This window comes from Bufo gargarizans, chromosome 2, assembly GCF_014858855.1.
Source record: "Bufo gargarizans isolate SCDJY-AF-19 chromosome 2, ASM1485885v1, whole genome shotgun sequence".
NCBI lineage: Eukaryota > Metazoa > Chordata > Amphibia > Anura > Bufonidae > Bufo > Bufo gargarizans.
In genome coordinates this window covers 673,801,763-673,826,552 of record NC_058081.1, presented here as the reverse complement: position 1 = coordinate 673,826,552, position 24,790 = coordinate 673,801,763, and the positions used below count along the sequence as shown (strand labels likewise).

The 24,790-nt window shown below is 47.9% G+C and overlaps 1 protein-coding gene across 3 annotated transcripts in view; it reads left to right on the top strand.

Moving 5' to 3' along the window:
- Positions 1-24,790, top strand: part of USP28 (ubiquitin specific peptidase 28) — an 85,725-nt gene that overhangs the window by 5,334 nt on the left and 55,601 nt on the right. For all 3 annotated transcript variants that reach the window (XM_044282282.1, XM_044282281.1, XM_044282280.1), the window contains exons 2-7: positions 2,753-2,830; positions 4,149-4,281; positions 4,678-4,777; positions 12,020-12,182; positions 15,321-15,407; positions 18,185-18,322. In XM_044282282.1, coding sequence (XP_044138217.1) covers positions 2,753-2,830; positions 4,149-4,281; positions 4,678-4,777; positions 12,020-12,182; positions 15,321-15,407; positions 18,185-18,322 — 699 coding nt within the window. The remainder of the gene's footprint in view (positions 1-2,752; positions 2,831-4,148; positions 4,282-4,677; positions 4,778-12,019; positions 12,183-15,320; positions 15,408-18,184; positions 18,323-24,790) is intronic.

The following is a 24,790-nucleotide window of genomic DNA, read 5'->3' as shown; positions in this document are numbered from 1 at the left end:
TTGTGTTTGTCCTAGTGCCGTCAACGGTCTAAACTGCTGATAGATTCACTTTAAAGGGGTTGTGTTAAGTTTGAAACGTATACCCTATCTTCGGGGTAGGGAATCAGTATCTGATCAGCGAGGGTCCTACAACTGGGACTCCCTCCTATCAGAACTGGTTCCTATGTCCTACCATCTCCAGCAGTCCCATAGAGACTTCAGTTATATGGGGACTAGAGGGTTGACCAAATACCACTGTGGGATTGTGGCTGGAAGGTTCGGACGTAGGTCTTGTGTTTTTATTAGTACATTTATTAGGTCTCATGCACACGACTATACGTATTTTGCGATCCACATAGGTCACTGGCCGCGTTTTCCTAAGGCTCCATTCACACGACTCTGGGGCCACAGTGCCTGTGTTGTGGACTGCTGCAATCAATGGGTCCGAGATTCGCAAGATGTGTCAAAGAAAGGACCCCTTCTGTCTTTTGCGGCACGGACCCGAAATCCTATGTCCATGCCTCTGTGCTGCAAAAGAAAGAACATGTCCCATCTTTCGCCGTATTTTGCCGATCTCGGACCCATTGAATGCAGCGGTCTGCACCACAATGCGGAGTGCCCACACGGCTGGTGCCTATGATTTGCAGACTCTGGATAGATCATCAGCATCTGATCGGCAGAGGTCCGAGACCCCTGACAATCAGCTGTTTGAGAAGGCAGCGGCGCTCCAGGAGCGCCGCGGCCTTCTCACTGTTTACCGCAGGCCCAGGGACGTCACGACTAGTATCACTGCCCTGGGCGCAGCTAAGCTCCATTTAAGTCAGGCATCCTCAAACTGCGGCCCTCCAGCTGTTGCAAAACTACAACTCCCAGCATGCCCGAGCAGCCTACAGGTATCAGCCTACAGCAGGGCATTGTGGGAGTTGTAGTTTTACAACATCTGGAGGGCCGCAGTTTGAGGATGCCTGATTTAAGTGAACAGAGCTTAGCCGCGCCCAGGCCAGTGATATTGGTCATGACGTCACTGGGCCTGAGAGAAACCGAGAGAAGGCCGCAGCGCTGCTGGAGTGCCGCTGCCTTCTCAAACAGCTGATCGGCAGGGGTCCCGGGTGTCGGATCCCTGCCAATCAGAGGCTGATGATCTATGTAGAGGATAGATCATCAGTTTAAAAGAACTGCAGAACCCCTTTAACGTCATTGTTTTAATGACTTTTCTGTAACTTTACTGAGTATCTACAGCCAAATCACAGTTCTAAAATAGTTGCGCGGCAGCACGTGGCAGACGAGTTGCACATATTATTGTCACGTGGCACTTTCCCATGTATCCGCACCCGAAATGTGAGCCAGGCCTAATTCTGCACCAAACGGCATGTAGTGTGCGGATTTCATTGTGGATTTTGGTGCAGAATTTTTAGGTTGTCATTTTTACCCTTACAGAACAGCTACATGGCGACACAAAAATGTGTGACAGCGGTCGTGTGCATGAGCCCTAATTGTGAGCCAAAATGTGAAAACAAGGAAGGATAAAGTCTGGGACAGATCTGATGTTTCATCTCTTCTTTTAGTCGTCTGTAATCAGGATTTCTATGGCCGCATTCAGACGTTATTCTTTAAAGTGCTTTTTCAAAATGTATACAGTTATTGCGTGTCTTCGAGACAGATCATCAACCCCGACACCCCCAACAGTCCCCCACCTGAGGATAGATCAACAGTATTTTATTCCTGGATCCCACAATACTAATGTATGGTGATTGTCCATATTGCCTCCTTTGCTGGCTGGATTAATTTTTCCATCACATTATACACTGCTTGTTTCCATGGTTACGACCATCCTTCAATCTATCAGCGGTGGCCGTGGTTCCTTACTATAGGAAAAAGCACAAAGCACTAGTCTATGTGCAGTACCACGGTCCCGGCCACCAGAGAGGCCGCTGCTTTTTCCTATAGTGTGCAAGCACGGCCACCGCTGATGGATTGTAGTCTGGTCGTAACCATGGAAACAAGCAGTGTATAATGTGATGGAGACAATATGGACGATCGCAATACATTAGTAACTTTCTCTACATGATAAATGCCATCTGCTGAAGTGAGACAACCCCTTAAGTTTCTTCCTCTGTAAGCCTCCATGTCTTCTCTTAGATTGTGTTTAGATGGTATATTTCATGTTTATATTCTTTCAGGGGGGTTTCTGTATTTTATCGCCTTTTTACATTGGGTTCCCATATTGCACAGTTCCACAAGCCTTCCAGGCCATCTATATAAGAACGAGCAGCAGGGGGGTGCAGCTGTCCACCCGGAAGACGACGGGTGACTTCTGCTCAATATCATTGGTGCGGCCTGGCTGATGAGAGGCTGGCACCTCATTGTGCAGGAGGAATGACAAACGCCAATGGCATGTGTAGCCCACCTCAAAATAGCTCCTCTGCATTCCCTCGCCTCCTTATATGTCCCAGTGCACGTAGCCACCAGATCCTCAAAAGCCATTCTGTCTGCTCAGAGCGCCCTGCTGGGGTGCTTGTCCAATACCAGTGCAATGTCATGCTGTCACCAGTACAAATACAACTCGTATTGTAACGAATGCCCCTCATGTCTTCAAAATAAAAAAATGTGGATCTGTAGATATAGCTAAGAATATAATCTCCTCTTCCTACCGCATCTGCTGGTTTGCAGATTTTATTTTTTATTATATAATGTTGACATTTTGTTTCTGTATACTTGAGCTCGCCGAGCCCTGCGACTACTACACTGACCTGTCGTTCTCCGTCTTCTCCAGGACACTCAGATGCTCATTAACCAACTAAAGGAGATCACAGGGATTCAGGACACAACCTTCCTGGCCGAAGCGCTGAAGGTATGTTTTTTTTATGGTTTTTTTTATGACAAATTCAGCAACATTGTCACTTCTACAGATCTTTTTTTGGTGCCATTTTTTTTTTTTATTATTTAGGACATTTAACACGCATTATTGAAATGCTATGGGAACATGGCTGACCACGGGCCCAGAAACGCAAGAAAACTGCCACAAGCCGAAAAGCATTGTGTGCAGCGCTTTTATATTTTGCTGTTGGCTTTTCTCTGGACCTACAGCAGAAAAAAATAAGTGTCAAAAAGTGTTACTTTTAACCCCGATTTACGTTAATTTAGCAGCCGGATGTACTGTATACAGGGGGTATGCTCGCTCCCTTTCTCTGTCTGTCTCTTGTTCACTCTCTGTCTGTCTCTTGTTCGCTCTCTGTCTGTCTCTTGTTCGCTCTCTGTCTGTCTCTTGTTCGCTCTCTGTCTGTCTCTTGTTCGCTCTCTGTCTGTCTCTTGTTCGCTCTCTGTCTGTCTCTTGTTCGCTCTCTGTCTGTCTCTTGTTCGCTCTCTGTCTGTCTCTTGTTCGCTCTCTGTCTGTCTCTTGTTCGCTCTCTGTCTGTCTCTTGTTCGCTCTCTGTCTGTCTCTTGTTCGCTCTCTGTCTCTTGTTCGCTCTCTGTCTGTCTCTTGTTCGCTCTCTGTCTGTCTCTTGTTCGCTCTCTGTCTGTCTCTTGTTCGCTCTCTGTCTGTCTCTTGTTCGCTCTCTGTCTGTCTCTTGTTTGCTCTCTGTCTGTCTCTTGTTCGCTCTCTGTCTGTCTCTTGTTCGCTCTCTGTCTGTCTCTTGTTCGCTCTCTGTCTGTCTCTTGTTCGCTCTCTGTCTGTCTCTTGTTCGCTCTCTGTCTGTCTCTTGTTCGCTCTCTGTCTGTCTCTTGTTCGCTCTCGGTCTGTCTCTTGTTCGCTCTCGGTCTGTCTCTTGTTCGCTCTCGGTCTGTCTCTTGTTCGCTCTCGGTCTGTCTCTTGTTCGCTCTCGGTCTGTCTCTTGTTCGCTCTCGGTCTGTCTCTTGTTCGCTCTCGGTCTGTCTCTTGTTCGCTTCGCTCTCGGTCTGTCTCTTGTTCGCTCTCGGTCTGTCTCTTGTTCGCTCTCTGTCTGTCTCTTGTTCGCTCTCTGTCTGTCTCTTGTTCGCTCTCTGTCTGTCTCTTGTTCGCTCTCTGTCTGTCTCTTGTTCGCTCTCTGTCTGTCTCTGTCTCTATTCCAGTCTCTATCTAACATTCTATCTCTCTCTGTACTGATCCTTCTTTAATGCAGGTTTACATTGAATATCATGCGACAAATTGCTTCCCTACTAAAACCACATTTTCCCCTTCTGTACGACAGGCCAGTAATAATGACATTACGCAAGCCGTCAGCCTTCTCACCGATGAGTGTGCCAAGGAGACAGACGGCAGCGTGCTAGCTACTGAGCCTTCTTCTTCTGAGGAAAGTGCTGCAGTTCTTCGAGAAACAAATGGTGTGTTCTTATGTTACCTCTGGCTGTATGCAATGTTGTATGAATTGTGGTGGTCACTACGAATCATCTTTCATTCTATGTGAGCGTTCACACATTAGGGAATTTCTGCAGCTGCATTGGGTTAATATATTGTGGAGTTGCTGGATTTTGATGACTTGTCATGGCACCGCAGAGCCACTAGCTATTGTACGTAGTTTTATAATGGCCTATGTCTGCAAGTCCATTGACAGACTATAGGCGGTATACATTCTGAGGCAAGCACGGAAACTTCCTATAGGCCTGCATAAAATAACTGTATTTCCTAATATTTTATTACGACACGCTCTAAAGATGGAGCCGTTGTGTTCTCTTATTTGTGGTTTGTGTTCCTGGAATAGTCTCGGTTTTGTTTTCCAGGTCTGGTTGACTCAATGCATGATAAAGATGACCTTCAGGCAGCCATTGCTCTCAGTTTACAAGAGGCCACAAATCATCAGCGGGAGGCCAGAGACTCCAGGTATGAAGATTCATTTTCTTACAGCAACCGACAAATTGTTTAATGCAAGTTTACTAGTTTTTTGGCTTCACGTAGCAATTTATTGAAAGCTTTTATGTCGTATTTATAAGGAGGGGAACATCTCCTGCTCCTCAGTTGAAAGGCAAAGCTGTAGGCATGTCCCAGTAATGCAAAGTAAACCGAGACTGATATGGCACAAGGTGATACCTGGCATTACATAGGTTCCTCACTGATAGCAGAGGTATGTCAGTCTTGTAGCACAGTGGATGCAATTTGTGTGTAAAGACGGGTTTTCACTGCGCAATGTTACAGCCGATTGTCAGGAAGGAAGCGTTCAGTGAAGGAAACTGCTGCTATTAGATGCAGTGATCTCCTCCACAGTATGAGGACGAGGGATCGTTCATCCCCATACAGCCGCATTGTTTCTGGGCAGTCGAACAGTGTTTATACCGTACAGAAGCGTCCGCCTGCACGAACGACAGGATCACCCGATAAACATTTCGCTCATTCATCGGGTGATCGGCGGCACATTTAGATGGGCAGATTGTTGTTCCCGATAATCTGCCCGATTTATCCGGCAGTGTAAATCCACCTTAACATTAGTCCCTCTGTGGACATTAGACCTTGTAAAGAGTTGCCCTTAGAAACCAATCTGGTCGCTGCTTTTATCTTCTAATCTGCGCTCAGAAATTAAGGCTAGGATGTGATTGGTTGCCGAAGATATCATCTTGTAGCATAAGGAAAGGTGGAATGTATCTAAAAAAAAATGGGGCAATCTAAAGGTCCGTTTACACGGGCCGATATCACAGCAGATTGTCTGCTGATCGCCAGTGGAGGAGACCACTGCATTTACATGCAGCGATCTCCTCCACAGTATGGAGAGGAGTGATCACTAATGCCATTGCTCTTCCCCATACTGGCTCATTGTTTCCCGGCAGTAGATAGTGTTTACACAGCATGATCTGCTGTGGGGGAAACAAGGATTTTTGTGTTCGCACAAATGATCGGATTACCCGAGGTAATCGGGTAATCAACATTACATTTACACTGCCTGATCATCGCTAACAAGCATTACCATGAATGTTTGTTAGCGATAATCTCTGCGATTCTCGGCCCATGTAAAGGGACTTTTAGATTACTGCCAACCTGAATATACATTCCATTTGCCAAACACTGTAGCTCAATATATCAGCATTTGACACCCCAAGCTAGAAGAGCGCTCTTTTGAGTTCATGTATAGACAAGCAGAGCCATAAGGAAGCCAGCGTATCTTTATGCTTGCCAATAAGGAGCAAGTGGACACCTTCAAGGGGTTTTCCAGGGAGAATTTTCCACTGGAAAGATCAGAAGGGATAAAAAAATAAAAATACATTTAAATCAATTCCGACCACTTTCTGATGCTGCTCTTGTCCTGGTTCAACATGCCAGAAATGCTAGGAAGGGACTGCTCAGCTCATCGCAGGCTGAGGCAGACCTAGGCTAAGGCCAGAGATTGACTGAGCTGTCCTTTCCTGGCATGATCAGCTGGAAGCAGAAGGTGAAGAGCAGCGAGGACCGATGCAGCAGTGGGGGATTGGGGGAGATTAGTAATGATTTATTTTTTTAAACCTCCTGACCCATTTTCTTGCAAAAACATTCTCCCTGGAAACCCCTTTAGCGTTGTATGAGCAACCACTTGGGAGATCAAAACAGGAGATTTCCACTTTGTATTTGTCTGTGGAGCTGTGTGAGGGTTTTCTGTTTTGGAGGCTGAGTGATGTTATCCTTGGTACCATTTTGGGATAGATACAGCTTACTGATTGCTTTTTGTTCTGCCTATTGAAAGGATGAATGACAGCAGAAATTCCAGCATTTTTTTCATATATATGACTGTGCAGTACGCAGCCCTGCAAGGTGAGCGATGGTGAGGCCGCAAGGGTAGTTACTAACAGAGGGTGTTTCTGGTACTCAGTTTTTATATACCCTGGGCAGGCGTACAGCAGTGATGGAGAGGCTGGCACATGGGTCCTCTGGGGCACTCTCTATGTATAGGGACCAGGCCAGGTGGTAGGTGAGGTGACCTGGGTGTTGCAGGTTTAATGTGCCAGTGGCAAGATCCCTTTAAGTTCGTGACGCCAGTGCTGGTAACGGTGGCACACCGATTTATTGTAGTAATAATTGAGAAACACAAGTTGCGGTGAACCAGAACTTCCTTTTACTGAACAGTTAAACTATTTACAGTCTTTAGTCAGTTCCTCATGTAAAAGATTGTAACAGGCAGGCTTTATATACACGGCAAGCAAAGTCCTTGCAAGATACTCAGAGGGAATAACACTTAAAGATCAGGCTGTATTTTCCTCAGTTCCTTCCTGGCTTTCTCCAAGGCCCGTATGCCCTATTGCTGGCTTTATCCTTGGGTAGAGAAACCTTCCTCTGGTATATGTCTCCTTGCTGTAAAATATCCTTCTGCGCTTCAGCTCTCTGTTTGGCTGTAATAAACTTGGCTCTGCACTGTACTTCTAAAGAACCTTCAGGAGGCAAACTCTTCCCCTGCATGCAAGCTAGGAACCTGGGCTATCTAGCCGCATGTTGGAACTGATCTTCGGCTCCTCTCTAGCTCAAGTGCTAGCTTCACTCCCTTCTAGACTGACCCTTTCCTGTCCTGAACCTGACAATATATACTAGGGGTTCCCTAGCTCCCTCTACTGTCTAGGAGGAGGAACTACCCCTCACAGGCCTGGTACAGGAGATAACAGGAAAAACACATAAAAACATCATATAAAATACAATGACCCTGTTCCACAAAAGGTGGGGAACAACGTGGCCCAATTGACCCTTGTGTAGTGCCCACATTTACCTAGTGGGGCACTACAACTGCAGGTTAATTTTAGAACCCCAATTCAAAAAAAGTTGGGACCCTGTAAAATGGAAATAAAAACTCAATTCAGTGATTTGCAAATCTCATGGAGCCTGATTTTATCCACTCTAGATCAAGGCTGCGACTCCAGCTGTTGCAAAAGTACAACTCTCAGCATGCTCTAATAGATGTAGGCTGTCCAGGCATACTGGGAGTTGTAGTTTTGCAAGAGCATCCCTGCTCTAGAGCATAGAACACAATTTGCAAACATCTTCATGGCAGCAACACATCTCAAAAAAGTTGGGACAGCGCCATGTCTACCATTGTGTGACGCCCCCTCTTCTTTTACCAGTGTGTAAACATCTGGGAATGGAGGAGACCAATTAATGGAGCTTTGGGAGAGGAATGTTGTATTCTCATCTTGCATTTTTCATTTCATGATGCACCAAATGTTTTCTGTTGGTGAAAGGTCTGGTCCACCGGCAGCCACTTCAGCACCTGGTCTCTTCTTAGAAGCCATGCTGGTGTGATGGATGCAGTATGTGGTTTAGCATTGTCTTGCTGCAATATGCAACGCCTTCCCTGAAAGAGACATTGTTTGTGTTCTTAAACCTCTCTATACTGTTCGGCATCGATAGCGTCTTTCCAGATGTGTAAGCTGCATAGGCACAACCTCATAGCATCAGAGATGCGTGCTTTTACACTGTGCTGTGATAGCAAGCTGGATGGTCCCTCTCCCCTTGAGTCCGCAGAACATGGCGTCTGTGGTTTCCAAAAAGAATTTTGATTCATCTGACCACAGAATAGTTTTCCATTTTGCCTCAATCCATTTGTAATGAGCTTTGGCGGCATTTCTGGATCGTGTTGACATGGTTTATCTTTGCATGATACAACGTTAACTTGCATTTGTGGATTGCACGGGCAAACTAAGATTTCTGGAAGTGTCCCTGAGCCCATGCAGTGATTATCAGTACAGCCTGTTTTTAAAGGGAACCTGTCACTATGAAAATGCAAAATCGTCTGAGCAGGACCTGAGCAGATTATATAGTTTTGTAAAGTTCCTAGTTATCCTATACTTCGAAGCCAATGAGGCGGTCCTATCGGTGATTGACAGCAATCTCTGTATACACAGTCATAGAGGGAAGGCTGTCAATCACTGATGGGACCGCTTCCTGGACTTCAAAGCCCAGAAGAAGCAGGAATTTAAAGGGAGTCTGTCACCTCATTTTCACCTATTACACCATTAGTACTAGCCAGCAGATCCTTGGAAAGGCATTCCAGACATACCTTTGTGTCATTTGGCAATGTTTGGATTGTCCTAAAAAAGCAGTTTTAATCCTGCAGGGGATTAAACGGGGTGAAGTGCTGCATAAGCATGGTGTCGTAAACCTTTTCATCTTAGGGGCGTGACACAGTGTGGGAAAGGACGGCCGGCTCGGGCACTTTCCGTGGGGACTTTGGAGCTGTTATCTGGAGTATTAATGCTAGTTTCACACCTGCGGTGTGAAACTCCAGTGTGGCTGTTCCGCCAGACAAGCGGTTTGTGTCCGGCCGGTTCTCTGCTGGAATGTGTATGGCAGTGACGGATCCAGTGAATTCTGGCAGGCTGCTCTTTGTCGGAATTCACACTGGATGTGCAGAAGTAGCCTAAAATAGCTTTTTCAGGACAATCCAAACATTCATATGACACAAAGGTATGTCTGGAATACATGTGCAGGTTTAATAGCTGACAGAATCCCTTTAGAATACAAGTTTTACAGAATCTTTTCCCACTGTATAATTATTTGCCCAGCTCTATAGCATATTGCCTCATCTCAGACACCATGTTCAACGTTCCCTTGAGGTCCCGTAGATCATGAGCGTCCAATATTGACTCATGCACACGGTTTTATCCAGATTCTATGAATCTTTTGATATTATGTACTGTAGATATTCAGAGTCTTCACAATTTTCCGTTGAGGAACATTTTTCTGAAATTGTTCCAAAATTTTTGGGTGCTGTTTTTTTTTTTTTTTTCCAGATTGTTGAACCTCTGTCAATCTTGGCTTCTGAGAGACTCTGCCTCTTTAAGGTGAAGTACACATCACCGTTCAGCTTCCTGTTCTTCTGATCCATCAGAACAGAAAAGTTAAGAAAAAAGTTATTTTTAGTGCAAACTAAGGCTGGGTTCACACCAGCGTTCAGCCTTTCCATTCTTCTACTCCATTATAGAAACAGAAGAACAGAAAGGACCGATTCTGCACATAACCAAGCTGAACGGAGCCTACGGACCCCATTATAGTCTATGGGGTCATTAGACTCAGTTATGTGTAGAATCCGTCCTTTCCGTTCTTCTGGTCCTGTAATGGAGCAGAAGAACGGAAAGGCTGAACGCTGGTGTGAACTCAGCCTAATGCTAACTGGGCATCACTAATGCTCAAAATAACGGATCCATTTCTTAAAAATGTTTTCTGTTCTTCTGACCAGGAGAGCGGAGAGCTAAATGGTGATGTGAACTCGCCCTAACATGCGCTTTTTATAGCCACTAGTGTAGCAAATAGCTCCCCCATTTGTTATTTATTAGTACCACTTAGGCTAGTTTCACGCATGCGGCACATAGATCCAGCCGCCCAATCCGTCAGACAGTGCCATGCAGCTCTTTGTGTCTGGCTGATTTTCCGCATTTTTGCAGGGAATGCGGCTGGATCTCCGCCGGATACTGTTCTCTGCTGGAACAGCCTGACTGAATTCACGCCGCGGGTGTGACACTAGCTTTACTTATCCAGCTTTTTCTTGGCCCTGTCGCAACTTTTTTGAGATGCATTGCTGCCATCAAGTTCTAAATGAGTTACGGGAATTTTTTTATGAAACTGTTAAATTTCTCACTTTCATCATCTGATATGTCTTCTATTGGGGTTGTATAATTGGGGGTCATTACAATTATTTATATATATATATATATTTTTTTTTTCTTTTTTTATATTTTGACATAAACCATTTGTCTTTTCCCCTTGGAGACAAACTAGTCTTGTGATTCCTGATATAATAGACTAAAATGTTTCTTATTGCATTTTATTATGCCTGTCTCTGGCAGCGCCTATAAGGTGGCAGACTTGGCATAGCAGTCTATCGGCTCCCTACAGTCCTGTTTTGGGATGGGCAGTGAGCTTACAGAGAGAGCCTTCGAACTCCCCTCTTGGGTTCGGTTGTTGACTGTGACAGATAAGGGCTTAAGTGGCCAGGATCAGAGCGAGCTCCAATACCAGCCATTACAGTGGGAGCCTGGCTGTCAGTTCCTCAGTTGTCGCATGGGTTGTAGTTGTGCGATGCAGCATTCTGGGGGAACTACAACCCACTGATGACATACATGTACATCATTTAAAGGGGTATTCCGGTTGGTTAAAGTTAACCCCTATCCACAGATTAGGGGATAACTATCAGATTGGTGGGCTTCCTGCCGCGTGACCTCTCCATTCGTTTGTATGGGAGTTCTGGAGATAGCCGAGTACAGTGCATTGCCCCCGTTCTCATGATCGGTGGCGTTCCCAGCAGTAGGACCTCCCACCATCCTGAAAGTTATCCCGTATTCTCTGGATAGGGGATAACTGTAACCAACCGGTATACCCCTTTAAAGGCGTTCTGAAGTTTTCTTAACTGATGATCTATCCTCTGGATAGATCATCAGCATGTGATCGAGGCTAGATCATCAGTTTAAAAAAACAAACAAACCTGTAGAACCCCTTTAAGGGTACTTTCACACTTGCGGCAGGACGGATCCGACAGGCTGTTCACCATCTCGGATCCGTCCTGCGGCTATTTCGCCGGACCGCTGCTCCGTCCCCATTGACTATAATGGGGACAGGGGCGGAGCTCCGGCGGTGCACGGTGAAAGCCGCCGGACTAAAAAGTCGGATATGCAGTACTTTTTAGTCCGGCGGCTTTTGCTGTGCTGCGCCGGAGCTCCGCCCCGTCCCCATTATAGGCAATGGGAACGGAGCAGCGGCACGGAGAAATAGCCGCAGGACGGATCCGACATGGTGAACAGCCTGTCGGATCCGTCCTGCCGCAAGTGTGAAAGTACCCTAAGGATTAAATGTTTTTTGCAACAACAAAAAAATATTATGATGTGGAAATTAAGCTAGTTTCACACTAGCGCTTAGTATCTCTTCCAGAACTCTCTGCATCAGTTTTGATAAATTTCTCTCATTAGCTTTTTTGTTGGAGAATCACACCAACAAGTTATGGTGGTTGGCAGACTTTGGGAGAGAGATGGAGTGGACTTTGGCTGTATACTTGTCCAGCCTCCCTTCTTTGTAGACTTCTGCTTTATTGTAAATTACAATCAACCGTTATACATACCGTACATACTTTCGTACTGTGACGCAGCACTTTATTGAAGGCCTGTTTAACTTGTGCATTAATTTTAGATCCAGCGACCTCCACATTCAGGAGAGTAAAAGCCGCTCTAAGAGGAAACGCTGTGAGGCTTGGGGAGATGTTCCGAACCCTAACGACCTGAGAAGGAGCGGTGACTGGCCCGTAGGACTGAAAAACATCGGGAACACCTGCTGGTTCAGTGCAGTAATACAGGTGTGACAGCTCTGACCGGGTTCTTTATGTGTTTTTTTTTTTTTTTTACACATATTAAGCATGTATAATCATTCAACTGATTACATATATGGGATTAGGAGTGACAGGAAGCCACTGTTAAAGATGTGTTAGAAAGTAATCCAAGTTAAAGGGCGTCTGTCAGCAGATCAGTACCTATGACACTGGCCGACCTGCTGCATGTGCACTTGGCAGCTGAAGGCATCTGGATGGTTCCATGTTCATATGTGCCCGCATCGCTGAGAAAAATGATTTAATATAGGCCAGTGAGCCTCTAGGAGCAATGGGGGTGTTGCCGTTACACCTAAAGGCTCTGCTCTCTCTGCAACTGCCATGGCCTCTACACTTTGATTGATAAGGCCAGGTAGTGAAAACTTAATCACAACTGGACCTGTCAATCAAAGTGGAGAGGGTGCGGCAGTTGCAGAGAGAGCAGAGCCTTCTGTTGCCTTCAGCTTCCAAGTGCACATGCAACAGGTCAATTTCATAGGTACAAATCGTCCGACAGATGCCCTTTAAACATAATTTTTAAGAATTTTTGGTGACTCATAATTTTCCATGTCATTATATCAAAAATCATAAACCCTGCAGTTTTTACTCTATTCACTGAGCCTCATAATACACCAACACTTCCTGTTCTGCAGAGATCACTTCTCAGCAGTCATCTCATGATTATCGCAGACAGGATTACAATGAAATGTATCGCCTAGTTTTAAACCTTGTGAATCCCTGCAAGTGGAACAGAGTATTTTTTATTTATTTTATATTTCCCCTTTGTTGTTGAGATCAGCTCAGTGTCTACAGTTGTGACTATTAAAGATCCCGTAAAATGTACGCCACTCCTAATTGCTAATTACGTTACTTAGTTGGAGTGGGACATTAACCGAAGGAAGGCAGTGAACATTTAAACTTTAGGTTCAGCACTATTTTTCTAATTCCTCTGAGATTGAATTCTCAACGCTGGCTGTTCAATTGTTGTGTTTCCACTATTTGATTGCTAAACGGAAAAGCGAGGGAGCGCCGCAGTGTGGGGGTGCTGAGTGACTGGGGATTGGCACTGAGCTCTCCAGTTTGCTTCTTAAATTGAAAGACTGTGTTAAGCTGGTTGGTTGGCGTTAGTGGTGCTCAATTAAAAACAGACATTTTACTAGGTTTCCCGGGTGTGCGTGATGAGAATAAGCCATAGTTAGATATACGGTCTGCAACTTGATTGGTTTCTTGCTGTTTATTAGTGTGACTCAAAGATAGAAATAACCCCTTCAGTTTGATTGGTTCCCAGCTGAGTACTCCACCGAGCGCCTTTCAGAGCTGCAATAATGTGGAAACCTAAACTACCAATTAAAACGAACGCTTGTATTCTTTATTTAAAATGGTGAGGTTTACTTAAAGCCTGAGCAACAAGAAAAGGCTGCCCCGTTCAATGCGGCCTGCGCTGCTGCGGTGCTTCAACGGTTAATGTGTACTGAAACTTTCAAATAAACTTTACTACAACTTGTTCTCAATGTAATAAAATGATTTTATTTTTTATTTTTATATTATACTTTTTAATTTATCTTTATATATTTTTTCCCTTGGGAAAGGGGCACCTTAAGTTCAGGTGCCTCTAGTGCTTTGGAATCCGTACGCTATGTCAGTGGTGTACGGATTCTGTTCAAGCAGCACACACATCGTCGCTCCTGCCTGTACCAGCCCTGCTCGATAAGGGCTCGTGCACACAACCGCGCCGTGTTTTGTGGGCCGCAAAACAAGGATGCCGGCCATGTGAGTACCGCAAATTGTGGAACGGACGGCCCATTATAGAAATGCCTATTCTTGTCTGCAAAACATGTTCTATATTTTTATTTTTTAGGGGCCACGCAACGGATGCGGACAGCACACAGGATTGCTGTCCGCATCTTTTGCTGACCCTTTCAAGTGAATGGGTCCACATCTGTGGCTTGGATGCGAACCCAAACAACGGTCATTTACATGACCCCTAAAAGATGTGCTATGGCAGGCTTCAGTGGATCGAGCGCAGGCAGGAGCAGCCATGTGCTATGCAGAGCTCCTGCCCACACTCGCTCCGCTCTGCTAAAAGCCTTCACCAATGCGATATGCGAGGCTTTTAGCGGAGAGAATTGAGCGCAGATAGGAGCTTTGCATAGCACATGGCTGCTCCTTACTAAAGCCTGCCATAGCACATGGCTGCTCCTTACTAAAGCCTGCCATAGCACATGGCTGCTCCTTACTAAAGCCTGCCATAGCACATGGCTGCTCCTTACTAAAGCCTGCCATAGCACATGGCTGCTCCTTACTAAAGCCTGCCATAGCACATGGCTGCTCCTTACTAAAGCCTGCCATAGCACATGGCTGCTCCTTACTAAAGCCTGCCATAGCACATGGCTGCTCCTTACTAAAGCCTGCCATAGCACATGGCTGCTCCTTACTAAAGCCTGCCATAGCACATGGCTGCTCCTTACTAAAGCCTGCCATAGCACATGGCTGCTCCTTACTAAAGCCTGCCATAGCACATGGCTGCTCCTTACTAAAGCCTGCCATAGCACATGGCTGCTCCTTACTAAAGCCTGCCATAGCACATGGCTGCTCCTTACTAAAGCCTGCCATAGCACATGGCTGCTCCTTACTAAAGCCTGCCATAGCACATGGCTGCTCCTTACTAAAGCCTGCCATAGCACATGGCTGCTCCTGCCTGCGCTCGCTGCACTAAAGCCTGCCATAGCACTTAGGATGTGCAGCGCAGGAGCTTTTATTGAGCGGAGCTGGAACAGTCAGGGGGAGAGACGTCTGCTCCTGCCTGTGCATCCCTCACTGCGGCCCCACAATGGAATCCATACACAAGTACGCCGATGACTTTCAGCGGTATACGGATTCCAAAGTGCTATAGGCACCTGAGCATCACGTGCTTATTTTGCAAAGAAAAAAAATATATAAAAATGTGTATTACAAAAATTCATTTAATCACATTTCAAAAAGGTTTAAATAAAATAGTTTATTTGAGAGTTTAGGTCACTTTAAAGACGAGTGCACTAACCTCTTCCTTGCTGAGATCTCACTGATCACTTGATATCTTTTCCTTTGTTGTTTATTATGTGTATTGTAATATAATATCTGTTTTATCAGTCGCTCTTTCACCTGCCCGAATTCCGGAGACTAGTCCACAGCTACAGTATTTCCCAAAGTATGATTGAGAGGTGTCGAAGTCGCAGTGTAAGTATCTTTAAAAAAAAATTAATTAATAAAAGTAAATTTTATACCAAGACACCTTTTAAAGGGAATGTATCATCAGGAAATGACCTATTGTTTATATCACATTTTATGTTAAACATATATTTTTCTTTTTAAATTAAACAAACAAAAAAAGTCCTAGAAGCATGCAGTTTTCACACTGGCCACTAGGCCTAATAATTTTTAGAGACTTTGTTATGTACAAGTACATTTTCAGTAACCATGCCATTATCATCACAGTCAGGATGACAATGAAGGATAACACCTCAGTAATAACCCAGAATCCACCATTCACAATAGGTGATAGCACAGCTCCTCCCTCCTGACCTCTACGCAGGTCACAGAGCATTCCCAGATGCATCTTCCATAGAAGTGGCTGCTCTCAAGGAACATGGAGTCTTGACATATTTTAGGCCTAGTGCCAAGTGTGAAAACTGCAGGATTTTAGGATAAAAAAAATCACCAGAAAGTAAGAAAAATATGGTTAATGTAAAAACTTAGTGGGTCATTTACTATCCAGAAAGACGTCTATATCGGGCATATTTCTGGCACAGATTGTGGTGCAAAGGTTTTTTGCGCCGCAGTCTGCAACTTTTTCCCGCTCACGCCAGGTCTAAAGAAAAGTGGGCATAGGCGGGGAAGGGGGTGGCCGGCAGGCCTGTCTCATCCATCATTTTCTACGCCTACACCGTAGAAAATGGTCTAAATGTACGAACGGCTTCGAAGCTGGCATAGATTAAGACTGGCGCTAGATGTGCCGAAGTTGTGTAGTGCCCGGATCCACTGCCAGCTATGGGGCTTTATTAAGACAGGTGTCTAAAACGCCGATCTTAAAGGGAACCTGTCACCCAAAAATCGCCTATTAAGCTGTTTACAGTACCTTATAGTGCTGTATAGTCGTTTCCTGATGCACTTTTTGTTAGTTTTGCAGCATGTATGCTCAGTCAGAAATCGATGTTATATTCAGCTGCTGCCCCGTGCTTCAAGTCAGGCTTGAAGTCACGGGGGCAGCGGCCTCGGCGTCTTACATGGCCCTCTCCCCGCCCCCTGCCTCTGTGACTGACAGCCGAAATCCGATTCCGGGACCGCGCTCAACGGCCGCATGCGCAGTAAAGGGCGGCAGGAGCGCGGTCCCGGCTGCCGCGCGTACTACGCGCCGTCTTACTTTCGCCGCACTGCGCATGCGCCCGACATCCTGTATCAAACGCGCCCGCGCCCAGATGCCGGGCGCGGGCGCGTTTGATACAGGATGTCGGGCGCATGCGCAGTGCGGCGAAAGTAAGACGGCGCGTAGTACGCGCGGCAGCCGGGACCGCGCTCCTGCCGCCCTTTACTGCGCATGCGGCCGTTGAGCGCGGTCCCGGAATCGGATTTCGGCTGTCAGTCACAGAGGCAGGGGGCGGGGAGAGGGCCATGTAAGACGCCGAGGCCGCTGCCCCCGTGACTTCAAGCCTGACTTGAAGCACGGGGCAGCAGCTGAATATAACATCGATTTCTGACTGAGCATACATGCTGCAAAACTAACAAAAAGTGCATCAGGAAACGACTATACAGCACTATAAGGTACTGTAAACAGCTTAATAGGCGATTTTTGGGTGACAGGTTCCCTTTAAAAAAAAAATGACCCCCTTAGTTTAAACAATAGTCCATTTTCTGATGACACTTTCCCTATTAATGTTTCCGTGTCGGTGTGAACAGCTGTCCGTACGTTTTGCAGCTGTGCTCTGCCCTGACCTGGCAATTCTCTGCAGGGATTAAACGTGATATGCAAGTCAGGGCCTGCAGGGGGCGATCACCTGCTATTTATTTTCCTCAGCTCCAGTAGGGCATAGCTACAGAGCCTACAGAGGGTCTGAGGTAGTCCTACCCCCTCTCTCCTCATTGGTTGGCTGCTCTCTCCCTCGTCCTGCCACGGGACAGAATAGGACATGCTCTATATTTTTTGCGGGGCTGCGGATCAGAACTACGGGTGCGGACAGCTCACAGTGTGCAAACAGAGGCGGACCCGTTCATACGGTTGTGTGAATGAGCCCTTATAGTAAGAGGAATGGCTAGGGTAACTTTCACACAGTCAGTGTTTGGTCAGTGTTTGATCAGTGATTGTGAGCCAAAAGCAGGAGTGTAGCCTGCACATAGATGAGGTATAATGGAAGGATTTGTTCCTGGTCTCTGTTTTTGTCCGGCACCTGGATTTGGCTCGCAATAACTGATGGAAATCACTGATCAATAAGGACTTAGTAAGGGTCCATTCACAAATCCGTAAGTGTTCTGTGGATCCGAAAAATTGCAGATCCGCAAAACACGGACACTGGTAATGTGCATCGCAGGCTCTATAATAAAAAAAAAATGCCTAATCTTCTCCGCAATTGCAGACAAGAATAGGACATGTTCTATTTTTTGGCGGAAACGGAAGTGCGGATGCGGATCCGCAAATGCGGACAGCACTTTCCGGCCCCATTGAAAATGAATGGGTCTGCACCCGTTCCGCAAAATTGCGGAACGGATGCGGACCCATTTTGCGGATGCCTGAATGGACCCCAAGAGGGGAGATGGAAGGCTCACTGTAATAGATGATGACCCCATCTGCCATATTGGGGAAACCTTGCTCATCCTATAGAATTTCTTGAATTCCAGCGGTGTTCCCGAGACCTCCTGGCTGCATCCTGACAGTCGGGTTCGGCTGCGGACTCGTCGTGTACGGCCCCTGTGTACGCAGTGTCTGGTCGCAGGTGATCATTCCAAGTCTTGTATCATTTCAGGAAAAAAGAAACATTGCTTTTATGCAAGAACTCCAGTATCTCTTTGCCCTGATGGTCGGATCCAACAGAAAATTTGTTGACCCTTCTGCTGCCCTGGAGCTGTTGAAGGATGCCTTCATGTCGGAGGAAGCCCAGCAGGTAAGGAAACGCTCAGCGCTGTTCTTGTTACTGAGTGCAGGCTTGAAACTCATTTTATAGGTCACTGGTAAGAAAACAATAAATTCTGCACTACACTATTTAAAGGGATAGTCCCCCTTTATACTATCCATGGCCTATCGTCAGGATAGGCCATCAATATCTGATTGGGGTCATCGGACGCCCTGTATTTCCAGCGCTGGAAGTACACAGCTCTGTACATTAGGTAGTGAACGGAGCTCACTACTGCAGCGCTGAATTGCATTTAGGTTTTTATTCCATCCAAAATTGTTATAATGACAAGGCCAATGTTTCGGTCCCATCCAGTCTGGTGGCAGTGTAGGAGATGGACCGGGTGGGAATAAAAACCTAAATGCAATCCTACCCCTTTCCAAGTGCCGTGGTAATTTATAATATTATTTTGGCAAACTACCCTACCACTGAGCACTGGGACACGTGGTGTGCCAACCATTCCTCTTCTGTATACTGATATTGTGAGACATAAGGGGGCCAATAACTCTGTATAGCAGCTCGCATAAAAGGGTAATCCATATTAACGGGACTCTCTAGGCCAAGATAGGGGATGTGCAGAGAGAAATGGTAAAAGATCAGGGTCTTAATATTTACAAACCTGAAATATAATTGGGGACATCCTCTGCGTCTGGAGGAAAGAAGGTTTGTACACAAACATAGAAGAGGATTCTTTACGGTAAGAGCACTGAGACTATGGAACTCTCTGCCTGAGGAGGTGGTGATGGTGGACTCGCTAAATATATCTGGATGTGATAATATTTCAAGTTATTTCTGGAGATTCCTGGATATTCAGGGAGTAATTCTGATTGTTTCTCTACATAGAGATTGTTTGCTGCCTTATGAAGTTTTTTTTTTCTCGTGCATGGCATTGGGGGACACAGCACCATGGGTATATGTCCAACTACCACTAGGAGGCACTAGACACAAAAAGTGTTGGCTCCTCCCAGGTGGGCTATACCCTCTCCACAGGCACGAGGCTATTCAGTTTTAGTCTAGTGTCCGTAGGAGGCAGACCTGTCCTGCTTTTTTGCAGGTTCTGCTGTTTTTTATTTTTATTCTTTTCTTTTTTCTCTCTTCCGCAGGTCTCGGTGTTCTCCACCGTTATACCTGCTGCAGGCTGGGGCTCCATCGTGTTCCACTTTAGTTGCCCCCCTGCGGGCGCGTACTTCGGTACCATCGCCGGTCACCCAGTCCCCACGGACTGCATCCGCAGTGGCTTGCCGGCATTCCCACGGTTTCCGTGTTGAGTCTGCCGAAGGGGTGACCCTGCTGCGCCCGAAGACATCGGATGGTGAGTATATCTGATGGTGAGTATACTCCCCTGTGTCCCTGCCCCAGGGTTAGGTTCCCTCCTGTGGCCAGGGGGATGGGATCCACCTTAGCTGGGGGTCCTGGGGAGCCTCCATCTTCCCCCTAGCCAACCCCCCCTTTTTTCTGGGGGGGGTTATATTCTTGTTTCCCCTCCCTTCTCTTCCCCCTTGGTTGGTCTTTTCTCTCCTCCCTGGCCACACAGTCTTCTCCCTGGCTTCTCCGCTACTTTAGTCCCCGGCTTCTGCCGGGACTAGGCCTCATCTTCTGTGGCCCGTTCCCGGCTCCCAGGTGCTCCGTTTGCCCTGATCCACCTGTCCCTAGGTGTCGCTTCTCCCCCCCTACCCTCCTCACCTATTTTTATGATTCGGTGGGCCCTCTGTCGGCCGCGGTTCGCCCCGCCCCCCTCGCTCCATTCCCGGCCGCCTTAATAAATCGAGGCCCCGGCTTTTGGGCCTGCTAGGCCGCAATCTTCCCGGCCCCTCCTCCTTGCTTCCCGGGCTTTTCTGAGCCCCGCCCGGCCCTTGGGAGGGGCTATCTCTTCACCCTTTCCTGGGCTAACGTGTTTTTTCTGCTGAAGGGGGTGGTTAACCCCTTCCCTCCCCTCAATTGCTTTATGTCCCCTGCAGCCCTACTGACCACCTCTTTTGGGGGGACAAGCTGCTGCAGCGCCTCTTTGGGGGAACAGGGCGTCCGGGTCAGGATAGACAGCCTCTGCTGGCTGCTTTTTGAGCATCTCCTCTCCCAGCCTCTCCTCGGTCGCCACGTGTTTTCACGTGCGTCCGCTGTCTGCACCTCTCTGGGTCTAACAATGGCTGCCGTGCGGTCAGCCTGTCCCTGCTGGGTGCAGTACCTCTTCCCAGATCCTTTCCCCGAACAATCCCTTTGTGTCGGTCCCCCATGAATGGGCTCCCTCCGTGTCAATGCCATGGGAACCTTGACCGCCTCTCCCTGGCGGTGTCGCTGGCCGCTACCAATCCAAATTGCGGCCACCTCTGCCCTCCCAGGGTCCTCCCTGCAGATGGGGCACGCTCAGTTAGGGGTACCTGCACCCGGGTTCGGCTAGGGGTAGCTCACGGTACTCCCTCGGGTGGTCTCAACGGGGTACCACCCCTCCTCGGCATCCTCGGATCCCCCCCAGGACAGGCCTGAGGCTGGTGACGAATCCTTCCTGTCACCCCATCCGTTGCCTCTGGGGACACCTCTGCGCCGATTCCCTCGGAACAGAGCATCAGGCGGTCTTCCTCCATACAGAAGCCCTCTGGGAGGTCAAGACGAATGTGGACGGAGGAACCTTTCCTACCCAGGGTTGGTATCCCCTCTAGTGGATTTTCGGATGGTGCTCCCCTGACCACACAGGTATTCAACCGCACAGGTAAGGCAGCCGTCCCCGTGTTTAGCATACTGAGTCACCTACGCGGTGTCTCTGATACGTACGCCTTCTCCTTAACAGGGGGATGCCTGCACCACTGCCATAGGCTGTCCCTGACAAGCCTTCCTGGTTCCCCTATACCAGGGGCTATCCTCTACATATTTGAGAGTGTTTCCACAGGGTCCCCATCCTGGTGGTGGTGTTCGCCACTCTACCTCATTACAGGGGGTTCCTGTTCTGGGCAAGCGGTTAGCTCGGCTATCGCCTCCTGTAGGTTGGGGAGTTAAGAGCAATTGTACAGCTGCCTTGCCCCTTTTCATAGGTAGTGTACCTACACCTACTCCAGATGCTGAAGCCATTACTCCTGGCTGGCTCTGGGGTGTTCCATACAGCACTATTTCTCCCTTCCGGGCGAGATGTACAGGCCGCTTCGATTGCCGTTGCAATTGCACCTGTCTGTTCCCAGCCACTTTGCTCCCGTCATAGGTAGAGTATCTACGCCATCTCCTGATGCTGTAGCCAATTCCCCTGGCTGGCGCTATGGTGTTCCGTGCGGCACTATTTCTCCCTTTCTGGCGAGATTTACAGGCCGCCTTTAATTGCCGTTGAAATTGCACCTGTCTATTCCCAGCCATTTTGCTCCCTTCATAGGTAGAGTACCTACGCCATCTCCGGTGCTGTGGTCGATACCCCTGGCGGGCTCTATTGTCTTCCAGGCGGCAACATTTCTCCCTACGGGCGAGATATAGAGGCCACTTTCTATTGCCATAGAGTTGCCCCTGTCCGGTTCAGTTACACCTGTCTGTTCCCTGCCACCTTGATCCCTTAACAGGTAGAGTACCTGCACCATCTCCGGATGTGGTAGCCGTTCCTCCTGTCCGGCTTTATGGTGTACCATGTGGCATTTTCTCTCCCTTACAGGACGAGATTTTGAGGCCTCCTCCAGTTGCCGTGGCCATTGCACCTACCTCATCATAGTGTGCACCAAACAGCCATCTTACTTCCTTCATAGGTAGAGTTCCTGAACCGTCTTTGATGCTGCAGCCGTTACACCTGTCTGGCTTCTATGGTGTACTATGCGGCCCTGTTTCTGTTGCCATTGCACCTACCTGATTGTAGTGTGCACCTGTCTTGTTCTTTGTGGTACCGTGCGGCCCTATGGGTTCCATTGTTAACGCAGTTGCTGTTGCACCTCTCTGGGTCTGGGGTGCACCATGCGGCCACATTGCTTCGATCTTAAATGAAGTTCCTCTTCACAGCCATATTTCTACTTTACAGGTTGTGTACCTGTACCCTTCGAATGCTGTCGCATCCCCAGATGCTGTGGCTATGTTTCCACTCTCCTTGGTCGGCAACATGCAGCCACTTTACCTTTATTTTAGGCGTGTGTTTGTAGTACCCCAAGTGCTGGGCCCTGTGGTGCGATCTGTGGCCCAGACAGTTTCTTTCTTACTAGGTGTTTTCTGCCCACGGGTTCTAATCTGTGCTGCAGATGTTGGTTCCATCCGTTTGGTTCTTCCGTACGTCTGCCACTCCGTTACTGTCGTCCTCATTGGTCTCCTTGTGCCGCTCAAGGCACTGTCAGCACCAGGTCACCCTTGTTCAGCATGTGCATGGTTACCATATCTGGCAGGGGTGGGTCAGCCCATCCCCCACCTTATCGGTCTAGTGCTGCTTCTGGTAGCTCCAGTATATGACTGATCTGTCTGGTCCGGCGGGTGGTCCTCATTCAACCTCCTACTCCATGGCCAGGTGGTTGTTGGCCTTTGTGCTAGAGTTGCTCTTGCTTTCTCTTTAAGGTCCTACGGTATGCTGTGCTCCGCGTTACCCCATGTTATAGGGGAGTACTCACATTGTTTCCTATTGCTGAGCGGGCCATTCCTGGTGTAGTACAAGGATCTCCACTGGATCTTCTACCTTGTTTGGACATGTAGCTGGTGAGCATCGGCCGCGGCAGTGGTTTTCGGTCATCGCTGGATGTCCGCCTCACGGTATCCTTCTGGGTCCACGGCTTTTATCATTGCTGGACGTCCTCCCTGACGGGTCAAGGACAGGACCTCTGAGCGCCACACACACCTGTCTGAATTTTCAGCTGATTGCTCTGGTATCGGACAGGGCCCCGTAGTTCCTTCTGGGTCCAGGTGTTTTCGGTATTCCCTTGTATTTTCTGCTTAGTTGTGCTACATGGCGAAGGGGCAGTCCTCTTGGACCTTGCTGTCGTCTGCACCTGTCTGGTACTTTCTCCCCCCTGGAAGTTTTCTGTATGCCGGTCGCAGCTGGTTTCTACATTTCTATGTAGGCTACCCCGGTTTTTTCATGGCGACTTCTGCATTCCTTATGCATATCGATGTCTGTCGTTTTGTGGTACCTCCGAGCTGCTGTACTTGCCCTCTCTGGGACAATGTTTACGGTTTGCTGGTCAATGTTTTTGGTGCGGCTAGTTGTCCATGGCCAATGTCCCTTCCCCTATGGCGGTTTCTTTTCGCCTTTCCTGGATATGCTGGCTTGCGTTGTCTTCCGGTGGTTCAGCTCCTGGTTCCTTGTGACCCCATCTGGGTACTCCTTTCTGGAGTCCCTGTCCCTGTTCATTTGAGGTCCTCTTGGGATTTGTCTTTTTTTTTTTTTCCATCCTCCCACGTAAAGTACCTGGTATTGAGTGGTTTGGTGCTACGGTTTGCAATTCCACCGTATGGTCTCCTTCGGGAGGGACCTCCTCCTGTTGTAGACCCCTTCCTCCTTAGGCTGTTTGGAGTGCTCTTCTTCTACTCCCATGTCTGTCAGTCCAGTGTGTTCCTGCCAAGGTTGCCTGGGCCTGTCTCTGGTTCCTTTTTTCCATGATACTTCACATGCCCAGAGTTTCCTCTGGTCTTGCGCTTTACAGTGCTATCTTGTTTTCGGAGGCTTGTGCCTCGTTTCCTGTTTTTGGGGACGCAGGAGCGATCGTTCTTTGTTCCTGGCTTTTACCTACAACCCCCTCCTTCTCCAAGGGTTGGCAGTTTCCTCTAGCAGCCTTGGGTTTTCGCCTTTACATGGGGCGCTTGGCTTCTTCACCTGGCCTTGCGGTGAGGGGAGTCCCTCTCCCTTCACATGTGAGCCTTGCTATGGCTTCCCTCACTCGTTTGGTTTCCAGTGCTTCCCTGTTTCTTTTCTCCCCTGGCCTTTCAGGGGATGGCCACAGGTTTATGGGTCTGAGACAATGTAGGGCGTTGGGTCGATCCAACACGCAGTGCTGTCCTAATTTTTTTCTCCAGCCCTTGGCTGCGCTTGGTGTTCCCTTTTGCCACCTTCTTGCATTTGGGATTTTCTTCCAGACATTTGTCCTGGGGTGCTGGCAGTCTTCCCTGCTTCTTCTGAGGTTTCTTCCTTGTTATGAGACCTCTTGCCCATTCCGTGTTTTTTCCTGTTGGGTCACATGGTCACATTCTCCTGCACCTGTATGCCCAGCCGGTGGCACGTCTCTTCTTTTCCCACCCTCAGGGACTGCTTTGGGACGTCCCATGGTGCTGTGTCCCCCAATGCCATGCACGAGAAAATTGGATTTTTTGTACTCACCGTAAAATCCTTTTCTCGTAGTAGGCATTGGGGGACACAGATCCCACCCTATGTTTTTACTTCCGCTTCTCCGGGCTGGTCTCTTGATCTTTCCCGGTACGGGAGTTGTTGGTTCCTTGCTTTTCTTCTCTCTCCTACTGCTTTTGGTACAAACTGAATAGCCTCGTGCCTGTGGAGAGGGTATAGCCCACCTGGGAGGAGCCAAC